Genomic DNA, 19,101 nt, shown 5'->3' with positions numbered 1-19,101 from the left:
ATATTTTGAGAATATTTCAAAATATTAACCCTTTTGGTAAGTGCATGTGCAATATAACTTATTTTTAGACTATGTTGAACAAATTAAAAATAAGTTTGAATATACAAATAATAAAATTAATGTTTTTATTGATATTTTAATGATGTTCATTTACTTAATCACTTAAGATTTTCAGCCTAATACTGTAAAATATACTATTTTTATACAGAGAAGATGTAAATAAAGTATAAACATGAAATAATGCTTATTAATATTTATAAATTTTAGCTAACTCTAAATTTGTCAATTTTGCTATTCAAGAAAAAATGTTCGTACAAAAATTGTTCAAAAAAAAGGGTATTCAAAATTTGTAGAAAATACTTGATGTTGCCATTAAAAAAAAAAGTTGTGTTGCACATGCACGTACTATAAAGGGTTAAAATGTTGAAATTTTTTCAAAATACGTATTTCAATACTCTATTTTTGTTTTGAAAATTTAATTTTGATGTGAAATCATCTAGCTGAAATATTAATTAGCGATACCTTAAAGCGTTAATACGCTATATATGTATTATTCTCAATGAACTTAGAATAGAAACTTAACTGCTTAAAATAACTCACCAGTTTTTATTAAATATTTGTTAATGTCCTTCGATTTCTTTTTTAAGGACAATCATTAGGTACATGAATTAAAATTACACGTCTATCTCATAAAAACATTGTTCAGTCGTGTATATTTACTTCGACTAATTTTAAAATTTATATTAATAGAAATCGTATATTTTATGATTTTTTTTTTTTCAATAAAAAAATCGTCAAAAAAAATGATACTGAAAGCCAATTAGGCGTAGGTAGTTAATTTATGAATGGAGTTTATGTACAGTGACACAACTTACTCATTTATGAACTCGGTTGACGTGCATTCGTATATAGGTATATACACTAGTCCCCGTGTATCCTAAATTAACTTTTCGAGGTCTTTACATTACACCGTGCGCGTAAAAAATCATTCGGATAAAATATAATCGGAAACAATACAATATACCTACGCGTTATGTATAAGGTAGTCATGGTTACTCGTGGTTTCCTCGCGGTTTAAAACAATATTCATCGCGGTCGTGGCGTTCTGCAAATCGGAGAATAAAATATTGTTGAAAACATACCAACTCTCGAGCGATAACATTCAAGTAATAACAATATGCATACATTATATCGATATTATAATCTATCGTTACGCGTGGAGTCAGAAGTTAAACCGCGGTTTTATAGATACGAATCGTTACAATAGTCACAACGAATGTAGGTTAATTCACAGCACCGCAAGGGTCAATAACTATTTTATTAGGTTCACGGACGAATGTGTTCAATGGAACGAAGGTAAAATACCATCATCTATACGATCTTCGGTCCTCCCTGTAGGAACCTATATAGGCGTAGTTGAGTTTTCCTTTCTTATTTTATCACTTCTCGTGGTTGTATAAACTGCGCCGCGCGTGTACCTATACTAATAACAACTGTAGACTGCTATCAAGTATCGGACCGCACGCCGTTAACTCGCAAGAGCAATAAATTATTATATTATGGAAATCTTAATGTTTTAAAATATTAGTAAAGCAATCTTTTATTTTAATTTCTGAGGAGAATGATGAATCAACATATTGATTTTACAAAAATGTGTATTTTTTTCTATCTGATATTGGCACATCATTTTTTGGGACAATATAAATGCTACAATTTTTAAACTTTGATGGTAGTTTTTGGTAGCAAATTGGATCTATAGTTAGTACTTTAAGGTGGTCGAAAATTACCAGCGTTTTAAAAAATAACAGGAAAAAATACTAGAATATTAAATTTACGCAAAACCAAATTCGACAAAATCAATTTTTTTAGTCTTTTAACAGCTTATAACAGTTTTATTTTTTTTAAAACATTAAAATTATATACTATTCAGTTTATTATAAATTATTAATTTACTAATGGATGCTTGAAACTTTTAATATGTACTATTATATTTTATTCACGCAATGACATTTTTAAATTCAGTTTTTTCGAAAAATCTAATTCAACCTATTACGCATTACTAATACTAAAAATTAATACTTAGTAATAAGGCAAACACGTTTTTCTTCGCTTAGTACAATGCAATGAGTTATCATTGAATTCAAATTTAATGCATATATTTTAATGACTTACTCTTTAATGACAAGGTTCTACACTCAACACCTACTGCACTGCATATAACACTGGTTACCTACTTTGCCACCTTTTTTTTTCTTATTTTTTTTTTTAGTTATTGTTATTATTTTTGATGAGCAATAACTTGATTAAACAACCTCGATCGGTTACCATTAAAAAATTATAATACATACTATATTCTACACCCACGCGAATTCTGTCACACAAAAATAAATAGCCACTCTCTATATCTAATAATTAAAAAAATAAATAAAAAACGTATAAGACAAAATTTACAATTATAATTTTGTTTTCCTGATTATCAATTCAAATATTTTCCAATTAATATCAAGACAAATAACAATTAATAATTATTTAAGAATATGTCGGGTGTAATAAATGTTTTAATAATTATTATTATCTATACTAATTGGATTTAGATAAATTAAAATACCGCGAAATTTATCCATATATACAGAATGATTAAGTACATTTTCACTGCATTTTTTTCTAATAATGCTGTAGTTCATAATGTTGAGGTTTATACTTCAGGGGTGTTCTGCGGAAATACAAACTTTTTATTTTCAAATTACACCCCCTCCCTTGTCTACTTTAAATTATTTAGTGAATAATTTATCTAAAAATTTAACGTACCAAAATTCAAATAAAATGCAATTATAAGTTATTTAAATTGTATTCTAAGAATAATAGATTCATAGTAATGTGTTTGAAAGATATTGGAACTAGGGCGATTTGAACATTTTCATTATTAATATTATTCTATCTAATTTAAAATTTGTAAAAATGGTCCAAGTAATAGGCAACAAATACTAGATCAAATATTAATTTATTTTATATTTTTGTAAGACCATTTTTATAAGAAATTATTATTCTTAGCATAAGCATCGTAATAGCTGAGAAACTACTCGTTTGCATTTTAAATTAGGTATATAAATACATTCAACATAATTTTCCACTTAATAATTTATACTAAAATAATTTTTGAATTAAAAGAAAATTATATCGTCACAGAACACATTCCTTAAGTAGTACTAAATGTCTTAAGAATTTAAAAAAATGGTCCTTTAAACATACCTATTTAAAAACTTCAAAAATTAGAGTTTTAATAAATTCATTGATAAAGGAAAAAATGGGAATGAACATACTTGGTGAATCTCCTAGTATACATATTTATAAAAAAAAATGTTATGTGTGTTTCTTTAATACTGGTTTGACAGTGATGGCTTTGTAATCAATAATACCATTAGCAATTACGTCGTTTAAAAAAACAAATTTTTAATTGATTTCATGTACCCACAAGTACTACATTATTAATTATAATATTTTATAATACTAAATAAAACTAAATAATAAATTAACTTTTAAATTTTAATTAAAACGTAGGCTTATACAATGGATACCGCAGTTGTTTGGATACCATAACGTCTGACGATATTTGTAGGGGAAGTAGGTACTGATGCACATTAATTGTAATTTTCGATTATTTTTGTTTCCACTCTACGTGTCTCTTTACCGTTTTGTACGTTCGTTTGAATAAAATATTAATTCAAAATCAAATTGAAATCATACGCATGGACAAATTTCTATTGGACAATATATTCTATTCTATTTTATTATATTATATGTTCGTAAATATTGTAATAATAATGTTTATTATATGTATTCAAAAATAAATATTACCGCGGCAGTTGGGGGGGGGGGATTATAAAACATGAAAAGTATAAGCCCCGCAACAATACAAAACATTTTATGAATTCGCTCATTGGAATAGCTCTTATATGTATATACTGTATAGTATATGAATATAAAATTTAATCGTCATTTCTTCTTCAGCATTGTGCGTAATACCATTATGATATTTTATTGAGTATATAATATACGTACACATTAGATCACGTGATGGACGACTATTATAATAGTTTTATATGTTATTTACGTACAGAACAATTATTACATACGTATAAGAATGTGTTAACGAGATAGCAATTATAATAATATTATATTATATTATTCAAAAGAAGCAAAATAAATACAGCAATTTTATTTAATGACTGAAATCAAATTATGTATATTGTATACTTTATTTAGCCACACGGCTGAGCATTTAATATGGCTGGTATATGCACTTAATGTTTAAAACTGTCACAATTAATTACGCGTAATACTGAAAATTGTTTTATTTTCACTCCATTATTACTATGGACCGTATTAAGTGTGTTGTGTATTATGTACATGTTGAATACATTATTATTCCGTAAAGCAGTATTATTTCGATTTTGTAGACAAAAATGCATTAATCTTTCTTCCTAAACCTTTCATAAAATATATAAAATGCAATCATAAACATTCCTTTAAAACTTCAAGCATCTATTATATAATATAGATATCTATATAATAAAATGATCTATAGATTTAGCTGAATTGATAAGTAGGTACTAGCAGATACTGTGACTGCAAGTTGCCGATCAGTTTGCTATGTTAATATAATTTTAATCTCGTCAACACAAAATAGTACACCTTACATATTGATAAAGCTGAGAATTGACGAATTAATGTTTAAATTAATTTACTTTAATTAAGTTAAATTACGAGTTAGGTTTTTTTTTAATATAACTTTTAATTTAATTAGCACACGTTTTGTTTCCAATGATATATAGGTAGACATGTAGTTACTACACTTAATTTATTCATTTAAATTTTATCGCCACGTCAAGGTAATTGTTTTTTTCTTTATTGCATAAAGTCCATAGATCTAAAATATATTTTGGATTCTTTTTATGGAGAAAATAATAATAATAATCGGAAAATAGTATTATTTATAAATATAATAAAATTATAATCTGACTTAAACATGACGTATTAATTTCAAATCTCACAACATAACACTAACAAACCCAGTCGACGTTTAAAAAGACTAGTGTCATAGTTTATTAAAATAAACCTAAATTATTTCTGATTTCAGTTAGTATGATTCTCTATCATGGGCTCACCTAACTTTCATTTATTTCTTCTGTCAATCACTCTTATATTATGAATTATTTTTTCTATGTATTTCAGTTTTTGAGTACCAAACTATATATGTATATAATTTTATCAAAGCTACTTATCATACTTTGACATAGATTGTAAATTAGTAGCTAAAAAAAATAATGTACCTAATAGATTTTTAACAAAGTTGTGTTACTTTATTGTTTTAATTATTTGGTAACATTTTTAATTTAAAAAATGTGATTTAACTTCATATTTTCTACATAAACTTATTTTAACAAGTTTAAAAAAATAATTGCCCAGCCTTACAGATTGATCTTATGTAACATAAATTATTTTATTTTTTTTATGAATTTTGAAATAAAGATTTTAAGCAAAGGTTATGTATATGTATATCAATTGAACAATTCAATAATATTATTTTACAAAAGCTTAATTCTAAATCTCAATATTTTTTTTAAATATATTTTTTATTTTTTTGAAAATAATTTTAAAGGATTCTAAATGTTATTACTCATTATTTATAATATTGAATCCTGTTTGTATTCAATTTTTAATGTGGATAGGACATGCTATATTTTTATATGCCTATATGTAATATGTATATATTGCAGCGTATATATATATCATCGATAAATGTTTTCCGAACCAAAAAATAACTAATAAATAACAAAATAAGTTAAGCCTGGTGCCTATATAATTCCCGATCAGCGTCAAAAACATCTGATCATTAATTTATCATAATATTACGATTAAATATCTATAAAAGCATTTTGATGTGCGGCTGCTCTTATCACAATCATTACTCATACAGCCATACTAAGCCTGATGGTTTTCTTGTTTTCGTTTAAGTATCCATAAACGAGTCAATTAATAATACTTCACATTATGTTTGCTTGTATAATTTATATAACTAATAGAGCAGCTGCTCTTGTGTGTGTTTAACCATTGTACAATAACATACCTACCATTATTGGAGATTACCGCAACGACTGCTGTACCACCCTTTCGTTCAGTTTTTTTAAAATTTATTTTAATAAATGTTAACGGTGTGTAGAGCTTCTTTTTCAAAAATATATATAATTACTTGTTTCTTACTCATATTAATTTAAAATAAAAAGTATCTGGTCCATTACACAATCTTTTAAAACTTTTTTTCATATTACAAAAACTTCCAAAATATGTCATGAATGTAAAAAATATTGAATTTTTGAGAGGCTTAGCCTTTAGTCTCCTGTTATTTGCATCTATATAAATTGTATATTTATTTTAAAAATAAAAATAACGAAAGATGAGCTTCATATTGACCGTTTTATCAAATAGGTATAGTGTGATAAAATAATAAGTTAAATTAAATTGTTGTTTATTATTGCCTTATTGGTCAACCAATCGACACGCACATACGCACTGTCATGTTAAGACGCACCGATTATAAAACTAAACGGTTTGATATTTTTTTTTTTTTAAAGCAAGACGATATTTGACAACTATATCCTACTGTGAGCTGTGTGAGCACACTATAATCTATATGATTATATTGCACCACCAAATATAATGTAACTAACGAGTATTTAACGTGTACACTGTACGTGTACGCGTGTCATATGACCTTGTTATGCCTACTCGTATAATATGACCACACAATGGTAATAATAATTTGTGTAATTTTTATTTCACTAAGCGTTTATTCCCAGCCGTATATAATATAGTTCTTTCAAATCGTGAATAATATCAATGATGGCTGCAAATTTTAATGTACCTATGGCTGAAGAGGCTTGAAATTATATTAATATATAAAAAAAAATCATTAAAAATCATCTAAGAAATCAAAAATAATACCAAAATTGAAAGTTTTTTTAATAACATTTAAAATTTATATTGAAATAGAAAAAAAATATGAATAAATTTAAAACTCAACAATATTTGATAGTTTTATAGTATTTTTCATTGGTAAGTAATCACTTATGACTAAAATTTCATTTTATTAAGGCCATTTTACAGCCACGCGTAACAATGAACATCAAACACTTGAATATAATTATATCTAATTATAAAAAGAGACCAATGTAATTAGAAATCAAAATTTTAATAGCAAAAATGTTAAAAGTGATATTTTAAATAAAACACGTGTTTAAAAATCTAATAATCAATCGTAAAACAATCAAATTGATATTTATTAGGCATTAATATAAAAATCATACAATCAGAAATTCAATATATTCTTTTAAATTGAATTAATTAATTTATATTAGAAAAACAAATAGAGTGAAATTGAAATTAATATCAAAAAATTTCATTTCAATTTCAAGCCCGACGTGTAAGATATCATAATATTGTGCAAGCACTGTGGAATTTATTAAATCGAGAGTAGACGAAAGAATTTTACGCACAATAGGTTTTTATGGGTCGCTAAAATTTTCGATGCCATCCAGTTTTTTGAATGGCAAAAATGCCATTCATAGATTTAAGGATTTACTATAAATCTTTATCAATTTTACATTTTATCGTACCAAAAAATATTATGAAAACGAAATTTTAACAACTGTTTGATTTATAAAGATATCTTTTAAGAACTTATTGTTTATTATTATTTTTAAATGTATTTACTTATTTATTTATGATTGTCAGACTGAGATTAAGGACTAAATGAGAGTATACCTACACCAATTTGGTGAAAATAAAATTACAAAATTTTAAAATGTCTAAACATGTTGTAGAATATATTTTTCTTAAATTAACTATAAATAATAGTTACCAAATATTATGATAACTATATAATATTATAGTTATATAGTTATTATTTTAAACTTATCTTTATTGATACATTTTTTTATCAAAGTTTTCTTAACAGATTAAGTATAACATACATATTTAAAATATTTTACGAGTGAATGCATAAATTAAAAATAGTATATTATTCTATATATCAAATGGTGAAAATAAAATGTCGATGCTTAATAATCTTTATATATATATAAGTGTATTATTATTATTCTAAAAGTTAGCGATTAATTTTGAACAAAATTTTCTTACAAAAAAAAATTTGTAAAATTATTAATTTATTTAACTACTACTAAACTGGATCGATTATAAAATATAGATAAAGGTTTACCAATAATAATATATTTTGTTATTATTTATTGTATATTAAGATTTTGAAAAACGTATTTGTTTTGCTGTAACTTTTGTGAGCAACTTTGTAATGTATCTAATAAATTAACAAAATTTCATAGTAAATGAGACAATGAAAATATTTCTTTATCTTTTGAAAATTGAAAAAACTCAAACGATGCTTCCTGGTAGGCACTTGGACCATGTAAACCTAATGTTGTAGCTAATAATCCCATTTCAGTAGCAATTTTGTGAATACCACGATCAGATTAATTTCAACAGTTCTACCATCAAAACTGTAACACATTCATATCAACCTAAATAGGTAGTTTTACTTTATCATTTTCTAAATTCTCGCCTTATCTCAATTTCGGATGCATTCTATGGATATCGCAGTATACTCAGGAATTAGTTGTCAATAGGGTGCACTTGGTTAGATTAGCAATACTTGACCTCCTGACTACATTTTATCATGATAAAAACTTGTTATTTAAATTATTGTTATTTATTAAATAGTATACCTTTCTGTTATACCAACTTTAAGTAAAATTATACAAACATTAATGATTTAATTGTCTTTTGTTGCTTCAAACTTGAAACTGATAAAAGAGTTATAAGCTATACTAATATAGTACACTATTAGCATACTATACTGACCTTAGAGTTATTTATAAATATTGTGGGAAAACGTATTATATGTACCTAACTGATAAGACGCTACAGAATACCAGCAACGTCCGGCTTCATCTACCAGTAATAATAAAATTAATAAATAATAATGTGTATAATCGCCATAATCGTCATTATAGCAGCTGCTGTCTGATGTTTTACTAATTTCTATTTAATATTGAACTATTATAATAAACGTTAAATATAGAACCAGAGAATGGTAAAGAGATATAGTGGGTGTGGGGGGGGGGGGGGGCAAAGCCCCCACGTTTATATTTAAATCACATTTAAGCGTATACTCACTAAAAAATTACGACTACATCAACTGATTATGTGTCGTCATAAAACTGATAAAATAAATATAAACTGTATTAATCTATTTAAGCCAGGCATACTATATAGGCAACTTAAAATACATTAATCGTTATTAATCTTCAAAATAATATAATGTCGTTCGTAATATACCTACTCAAAGCTTAGTTTTTTATGCGCTAAAAAATAATAAAAAAATTGTTATTAAATATATAAGTAGCACGATTTAAAATATACAAATGTCCTTAAGGGTACGTAAAAACTTTTTATTTTAATACTGAATATTTTGGAACAAATAGCACTATAAGAAAAAGTTAAATATTCGACCCTAAAATTACATTACACAATTTTTATATTTTTTTTTATTAGCAAAATAAAAAAAATGGTAATTGGTTCATTTTTTTTTTTTTTAAGAATATATTAATAGAAAATATATTAAAATTCAAATGTGTGGTAAATTATGCATCTTTCTAAAGCATATATTACTTATGATTTATATTATATATATATATATCTTATTAATAATAATACATTTTAGAGTACAGAAATGTTTAATACACTATTTATTTCTGAATTAAATAGCAGTCAATATAACTTATAATAATAAAGCCATTTAAAGTTCTAAAGAAAATTACGATTTCACACAAATACATTAATTTCAAATCATAAAACAATAAAACTACCTGATAGCTAACGTTTAAAGAAGTCAATGCTGTTAAAACAATACCTATAAATGACTTGTAAGTTAAGTTATAGTACTGTTATATGGTTCTATCATTGGATGACTTCCCTTTTTGGTATTTTTTCTTGTATATACCTACTCGTATTATTCAATACTATCTATTTTTGTTTTTGTATACACTATAGTTTCATGAAATTTGCATATAAAGTGTTTCACCATAAATTTCAAGTAGGTACTCGCATAACACATCTAACTGATTTTTAAATTTGTAACTTTAATCAGTTAAAACAGTAGCTTCGTAAATATATCTATTATAACTCAAATATTGATTAGTTAAAAAAAATCAGTCTTACAAATTATCATAGACCTTATAGATTATGTTTATTTTTTTTTTTTCATACTGTTATCAACAATTCAATTGTTTTACTATAGCTATTATATATACTCACGCCGTACATAATCCATCACATAATAACTCTACAGTTACTATACTTTTACGATTTTTTTGTGTTTCCGGTACCCGCCGTACCCGCAGTTCAACGTAGGAGGAACGAAAAGAACTCGCGGAAGCACGACGCCGACTCGCTGCCCAGCTACACGATCGTCACAGGGCTGCCCACTTACGACGAAGCGGTGGAGCGCATGAGAGGAGGTCACAACAATTACGGTGGCGCGGCATCCGGCCGCAACAACAAGCCGTCGTCCAAGGAAGCGCCCGTGACCGTGTCTGTGGTGTGCGTCAGCGACCCGACCCCGCCGAAACCAGACCCCAAGTTCGGGCTGGTGTCGCACAGCCTATTCGTGCACGACGACGGGTGCAGTCACTGCCTATCCGTCCAAGAGCTGTTGGAGACCTACAACGTGCGATAGGAAGCTTGCACGTCCGCCCACCACCACCCCACGCTTCGCCCTAAACACCCTGCAACCCCTCTCGCCCGTCGAGACGCCGCTCGGTGTAATAATTTATTTTAATATTTATTATTATTATTATTATTATTATTGATAGAATGTCGTATGCGACGCGAGCCAGACGCGCGACGGACATCCACGCGGTCGCGGACGGTTTTCTCCGGTTTTTCGTCGATTTCACACCACACCGACTGCATGTATAGAGTACAAGTGTAATATATCTCACTATATAGGTTTATCGTTGTATGTCATATATGTATTATAATCCGTGATGAGGTACGTTCGTGCATTGTGCCATAAGTCTATTATAACCGTCGTGTCCTACAGTGCTGCGTATATTGCATAAAGCCGATAATAGAGACGTGAGACCCAGAACCACCCCCGGAACAATATATCGTACATGTATTTGGTACTCCCTAATCTAGGACTTATAAATAAAACATACGCCTATTTCACGTACACAATACTTATACATACCTACATGAATGTGTGAAAGGTGTCACCGTTTGTCCACGGATCGACGCGTAGAGATTTGCCACTACGGCGTCCAAATGCACAATGACCGCGTCGTACAACAACATTGTTGACGCAAGTTGTTCGACATTTCGATTGGATGTAATGTAAATGAAGTGAAACACCATTTTAGAAATGTAATTTTTTAGAACTAAAAATCGTATTAACCACAACAAAAACATCGATCTATTTTAATTTTTTAATTCATCAGATCCCATACAAAGTACCTAATAATAATAATATAAATGCTTAATGATTTATATTATTATATTATGATAATGTACACTCAAACGATTGTTATTGCGTGTATTTTTTCAGTTAACTTTAGTCGCCTTATTAGCGCACTTGACGGCGGCTTGGGTGGTTAAATGATACATTTATGATTAGTACCCATCTTCTACTCCTTTCCACTGTTTTAGATTTCCTGCGATTCCGATGTTATATACATACATCAACCCCGTAGGCGAAAATAGGGATAATCAAGAGGACTAAGCCTTAAACTTCTTAAGCCTTCTCCATTCTAAAATTAAAACTGTTCGGATACATAACGTAAACATTATAACATAAGAATAATATTTGTAAAATTTCATCAAAATATAACCAGTCCTTCTCCCTCCGAAAAAAATAAATAATGTAATGCATATTTACGTCACTACCATGTTTAGAAATCAAAACATTTTCGATTCGATATAGATGTCTAGGTAAATCAAATTGAACAACATAACTTATTATTATAATACAACTTATAATCTGATCTTAACTAACTTAAGTTAGCATGCGTGTAAAGATTGAATTAATCAAGTCGTTTTATTAAAAAGAAAAAACCACTATAGTCAATATTTTAAATTCTATTATGATAAAATATTGTTGTTTAAAAAAAAAAAAATAAAAATTGATTACAAATAATATAACTTAACATTTTACTGTTAATTTTTAAATCTTCACAAAAAAATTCTCCAACAAACTGTCTTAATTCAATACCTACACTTTAATTTTCAAATATACTTCTCTAACTGTTTATATAAATGTCATATAAAAATATAAGATTTTCGTATCTATTATACACGACAGACACGCGTCATACTAACGATAAGTAAATAAACTTATGAACAGCACTAGTCCTCAAGCCTGTTTAAGATAAAATCTTATTTTACATAATATCTTACTATGCACTAATTTTAGTAGACATTTTTTTTTTTTTTTAAGAGAGAGAGAGAGAGAGTGATAGGAGGTTATTAAGTCTCGACGGAAATTCAATGTGAACAAATAATACGCATACCGGCATACCTACCTATAATTTACACGTAATAATATTTAAAATAAAATATTTTATGTGATTAAATTTCCAACAAACTTTTGAGATTGAAGAAGATTGTCTCCCTCATATAACCAACGAGCTGCAGCGTCGCCTGTATTATACGTCATAATATTTCACTGGAACGCGAACATTTTTATTTTCGTTATCCGGGCGGCACTTTTCCCTCGCCCCACACATCAAAAATTTTTATACCGCGGATACCTCCATTATATAGATGGTTCGACTAATGCTACGTATAATACACCATAATAGACGTCATATTTTATTATAATAATAGCATACTACCCGCTAAAATATTACACACCAATACTCGCGCGTAAAGCATGTGCGGCGTGAATAGTCCTCGAAAATCTTTTGTGTGTGTGACTTCCGTTACGCTTACGACTTTGACTTTGAGTTCTGTTTTTTGTTGTTATTTTCTATTGGTTTAATAAACACGTACATAATATAATGTACGACGTACTTGATTATCGATCACCACAAGATTCATATTCGATTTAACAACATGATATTGAATATTATTTCAACATAATATAATGGTATAACATTAACGCGGTACGCAAAACATATCATTTTATGTTTTTTGTTATTCGAAAATGACTTTGCTTGTGACCAAACCACTCAAATCGGCTACGTCGCCTTAAAAAAAAAAAATAGCAATTAGTTAATCCTTATAATGCAATTATCAATAATAATTTCCGAGTTCAAAATCGAAAAAATAAATTTTATCAGTAATGTCTACAGATTAAAAAATACTAAATTATTGAAAACTTTATTCTCTATAATCAATTATTGATAAAAAAATATTTTTTTTATCTTCAATTTTTGATTAATTTTACGGGTTGAATCGCATTTATTCTTCTTGACTTCTCGAATCACGCACAGGACAGAAAAACACGATGAAAGCATTTGGGCTTAAAAATGTAACGTTCCAATTTACTACACTCCATAAATCCACTTACAATGCTTACAGCACTTAACACTTTATTTGCATGTTTTTATTGATAAAATGTATAATGTTCTTGTACAGTTAAATCACAGGCACGTTCACTTTTATAACGATTTTTAAATTTCCCGAAGGAGACTTTAGAAAGTTTACACACCTACATAGTATTATAAAATAATATATAAATACATAAAATACTCGTTTAAAATTAATATTTACAATTTCTGTAAAATGATCAGATTTAGTGCAATACAAACATTACTATTTTTAAAGTTTTTTAAAGCCCAGTGTGAGTAGAAAATATTTTTTTTTTTTAGGTGAGGAGTTATGCAATTAAACTACTTCCAATTTGACATTTGGCATGCTCCAGATCGGACTCGAATTCTACCCCTTTCGACGCTTCATTGAAATAGATAAGCGTCGGTGTTATTCACGATCTCTGTTGCAATCGTAAACGATAAATTTAGCAGATTTAGCAATGCAGTTTGTTCACATAATATATTAGTATAATACTATTTGATATTCCCTAAGCCTACCTATGTATATATTATCTATTATATTGTACCTACACGACATTTTAAGATTATGAGAATTCGTTCACATCGGTTTACGAGTTCAAATTAAATAACGCACACCACCGCTGACGTTTCAAAATGTTTGTATTTTAGTCGGATCGTCCCTCAAAATGATTTAGATAGTCGCGCACCGTTATAATAAACATATTGTTACGATATTGTGTCTAGCATAGCTTGTAATGTAGAATTGTATTTATTTAATTATTATATTATTGTTTTTTTTTTTTTTTTGACTGCCGTCATGTAAACTATTACATGAATATATTAATTATTATTATAGATATGTAGTATGTATTTTAATGTCAGCATAATTTCATATTTAACTAGTTATAATAATATAAAGTCATTTGATTAAGAGCCATCCGTGTGTTTCATTTTTAAATTATTATATGAATAAATATTATAGCAAAATTATTTACGTTATTTTTTATTGAACCTTATGTCTACATGCCAATCACTTATCTGTAAATAATAGATTAGGTGATCAGTTTTACATCGGTTTTATGATGAGTGATTAAACAAAACAAGTATAAAGACAAAAGCATACACAGAATATGTCGTCAAAAGTTTAAGATAAAGTATAACTTTTTTATTGTTATTTTGTTTTTTTTTTCAAAACTAAAACTTGAAAGATTAATTAAATTTACTTTTCAGACGCCCAACTTTAAAAAAAATATACTAATATTTTGTCTTGTAAACTAATATAGTTGCTTCAAGTATCTACGTGATAACTCAAACTATTTTTCATTTGAAATTTATACCCTCTACCTCTACAAAATTATTACATTATTATTAAAATATAATATTATTTAAAAATAGTTTTTTTCTCAAATCAAAAGTTTTGCTTATTTTAAATTATTAACTATTAAATATTTACTTTCGCGTTTGTTTATAAAATACGTGTAATAATATTATAATTATATAACAGGCAAAATGAACTATTTATATAATAATATAGGTATTTGTGTCAATAATGTACAACAGTTGTGCAAAAATGTAAAACTATTGAGTTGAGAATTTTTTAATTTAATATGCATGAATATATTTTTATTAGCAATATTCAAAACAAATTACAATGGTTATGCGCATTATTTTCATATTACGATTTCGTTTCTACGAAACAACGAATTGAGTAACACTTAATATACCAAACTTCGTTATAGTTACTATATCGTTACATTACTACCCAACACGACAACAAAGTACCTATATAAAAATTATTCAGAGAGTAAGAAACAAAGCTTAAGAAGCTTGATTGAACGTGTTTAAGCATGCCAGACTCGACAGCAGTAGAAAGATCTCAAATTATTTTCCAATTAGATCAAATAACGAGCGGACTAAGATGAAGAACGGAGTTTTCATAACTATATAGTTTATAACTATAGTTTTCATAATCATTTTAAATTATTTTGTATGTCTGTATATATATGAAATAGAATACGAAAATTAATATAATTTTCAACTTTGAATATGTTTTCTAATAGCAAATTAGATCTAGTATGTGCTTTTTACAGGTAAAAATAATTGAAACGAAAAAATAAACAAAACATTTTTTTAAATAAGAACTATTACGCAAAACCAGATTGATATAATTTAAAAACAAATATTCGTAGGTGCTTGTAATTTTCATCAATTTTTGCAATAATATAATCATTAATCAGTAAATGGTAAACTTTTCAAATTTGTTTTTCTTTTTTTTAATATTTATAAACGATTGAAATTTTATTTTTAATTTTATTTCAATAAAATTATTTTCTTTTATCAAAATACTTGAAAACTTAAAACAAGATCTCACATAACTTTTTATTACATTTTATTAAAAATACATGGGTACAATTTTTTTGATAATTATTTGAAGTTTAAATTTTGATAAAATACGCCAACATTTTCAAACTAGATTAAAGTAAAAAATTGATAACATTGTCAGTTGTTATAGCTAAGACTTGAAAATTGAATTAAAAAGTTTCTCGCAAAAAGTTCATATTGAAACCAAAAGAGCTAAAAAAATATGAAAATATAATTTACTAATGACAATTTAAATTGAAATTTGGACAAAATTAGACAAAAAATTATGATTTATGATTTAAAAATATTATTAATGGATACTTTGGATACTTGAGACTTTTAACGTATAATATTATATTATAAACACATAATGACATTTTCAAATGCAATGTTTTAGGCGAAGATTAATAAAACTTAGTGTGCCTACTAATTATAAAATAAATACTTAGTAATTATATATTATGATAGGCTTATAGATTAGGGTCGTATTTCTTATGCAATGATTTATCATTGAATTCAAATTATACACACAAATAATATTACAATGACTTACTCTACAATAACGAAGTATTAAGGTACTCGACACTCCTACTGTACACTACTGTACAGTAAATCGGTTACCTAATCCTTTACCGACCTTACCCTGTTATTTTAATATAATTTATTTAATTTTAACTAGTAATTTGTTTACATTCATACTTAACTATAAGTGCAGTACTGTTTATTTAATACATAAATATATATCATACTAAAAAAATATTAGCCGTTTTAGGAATGATATCGCGGTTGTTTTCTCTCGTCTCCAAATATATCTATCCCTAAAGTATATTACATTATGAATTAAGCTATAAAAAACTGAAAAACAAATCATAAATTATTTATTATTTGAGACAATAAACTCAAATCGCCATAATTATTTCATCTATAGGTTTATTTTTAAGCTATATAACTGAAAGTATGTCGTGTTTTTTATAAATTATTATTACTATTATCATCATAAATAAAAAATATTATACTACCTATACAGTGTTGTGTAATAACAGTACAAAATATTTAAACAGAGATTTGTTTCACTTTAACAAGTCCTTAAAATGTTGTTATAAATATATAATGAATGTGCCTACAGCATTGTGCTTATATATGCGTGTTATGTAATGATGCATTTATTTGAAGTACAACTTAAAGAACACTTGTAAGTCAACATCACCTGTATAATAAGTGTAACCATTGTGCGTCAACCAAAAATGCACATAATATTGTTATAATAATATAAAAGTACAATGATGTAAAAAAAATAATTTTTTTGAAATAGATTTGAGTATAAATTTTAAATACAATTTTAATTATAAATTAGTAACTATTTTACTATAATTTATCATAGTAACTATTTATTCGGGTATACAGTTTATTTTAAAATATATTTCCTAAGTTTAAATATCAATAGAATTCTAATGAATTAATTTAAATTATTTACAAAATACTAGTTAAAACCATTAATAATTTCAGTACTTTATGGGAACTTGTTTTGTACCATGTTATTATCTATTTGTTAACTAACGATATCTAGTATTTATTGACTAATTAAAATTAGTATCAACATTTACTATGATATATTTATAATGCTATTAATTAATATATTTTATTATATTTAAAAGGTACGGTAGTTTCAATTAATTTCTGAGAAAACAATGAATTTGTTATATTATTATCTATTGTTTTATATTCTATTACTTATTTATATCAAATTATCACCGAATTACCATAAAACGGAATGAATATGTTCGTGTTATAAGTTATAACTATATAAACATATTATATAGTAGTATAAAAATCATAGGTTATGTATATAAAATATAATAATAAACGTGTAAGTTTCAAATCTTCGAGAAAAATATTTTTAAATTACAAAAAAATAATTAAATCTTTATTCTTTATTTAAGTATTAAATTTCAAATTTAACTTAAATAAATATCTATGAAAAAAATTATGCATATATATTTTTTTCGATTTATTGATATATACTTTATTTGAGGAGCCTTAAGTAAATTAATTTTTAAGCTTTTTAGCCAAGCAAAAATTTGTATTGCTATTTGTAAAAGAAAAAAATATCGAAGTGTTAATAAATAACTAAAAAAAGTAAAAACATTTTGAAAGTTATATCATGTCTGTAAGTAAACGCTAATATGAATATTTTATAATTGCAAATGTTTGTTTTGGAATTACGATGAAAATAATAAATTTAATTAGATTTTATTTTGCATAAAAATTTTCATTTTTCCTTGTTTATTTTTGGTTTTTTCTGATTACTTTTAAAACCTTTAGGAATTTTGATCCAACAAAAGTATTAACTGGATTAAATTTACTACCAAAAATGGCACTTGAAGTGAATTAACAAAGCATTTTTCTATTATAAAAAATAATAATTAATTTTAAAATTATCATTATAAAACAAGTATCCTATAAAAATGTCCATGAAAAATTCATTCACTAAAATAATATCCAATCGGTAAAATAAAATTAGGTTATTTAATATATAATATATAATAACAAATAAATATAAAAATTCAAAAGTGTATAAAATGACCAATATAAACCAATATAAAACTGCAGATACCGATTTAAAATGTTCTTTAAATGTTTATAATAGCATTTTTTATTTATAATATAATTTACTAAGTATTCTGACTCTTTTTGAGTTATTTATAAACATTTTAAATTTTCTATTTTTTTTTTCCATTAACATTAATAAAATATTTTTTGGTATACAAGATTTCTCACTAGTTGTTATTACTGGAATTAAAATAAATATTTAATTGCAAGTTCATTAATATTTTTTATTATTTTTCACAGGATTAAAAACCCTTAAACATATTATGCATGATTCTTTATAAGTTTTTGTTTAGTTACTTAAAAATATTTGAACTATAAAATAATAAGTTTATTTTTTATTTATATGCATTTAAAGTTTAAATGTTGACAAAATTCATCAAACACGAAAATTTGCAACTATAATGTTACCCAATAAAAAAAAAAAAAAACTGGAAAAATGTATAAACATTTGAACAAAGTTATATTATAACTTATCTAAACAACAAATTGTAAATGGAAAACGATTTTA

At 26.0% G+C, this 19,101-nt stretch overlaps 1 protein-coding gene across 1 annotated transcript in view; it reads left to right on the top strand.

Moving 5' to 3' along the window:
* The window catches only part of LOC112603949, a 69,647-nt gene extending 55,191 nt beyond the window's left edge, over positions 1-14,456 (top strand). Inside the window, exons 3-4 of the mRNA XM_025352779.1 lie at positions 10,473-10,892; positions 13,941-14,456. Coding sequence (XP_025208564.1) covers positions 10,473-10,807 — 335 coding nt within the window. The 3' untranslated portion in view covers positions 10,808-10,892; positions 13,941-14,456. The remainder of the gene's footprint in view (positions 1-10,472; positions 10,893-13,940) is intronic.
* Positions 14,457-19,101: the final 4,645 nt, after the last annotated feature.

This window comes from Melanaphis sacchari, unplaced genomic scaffold (genome assembly GCF_002803265.2).
Source record: "Melanaphis sacchari strain LSU unplaced genomic scaffold, SCAv2.0 Contig116_pilon_pilon, whole genome shotgun sequence".
Lineage (NCBI taxonomy): Eukaryota > Metazoa > Arthropoda > Insecta > Hemiptera > Aphididae > Melanaphis > Melanaphis sacchari.
This window is presented reverse-complemented; position numbering and strand designations above follow the sequence as displayed.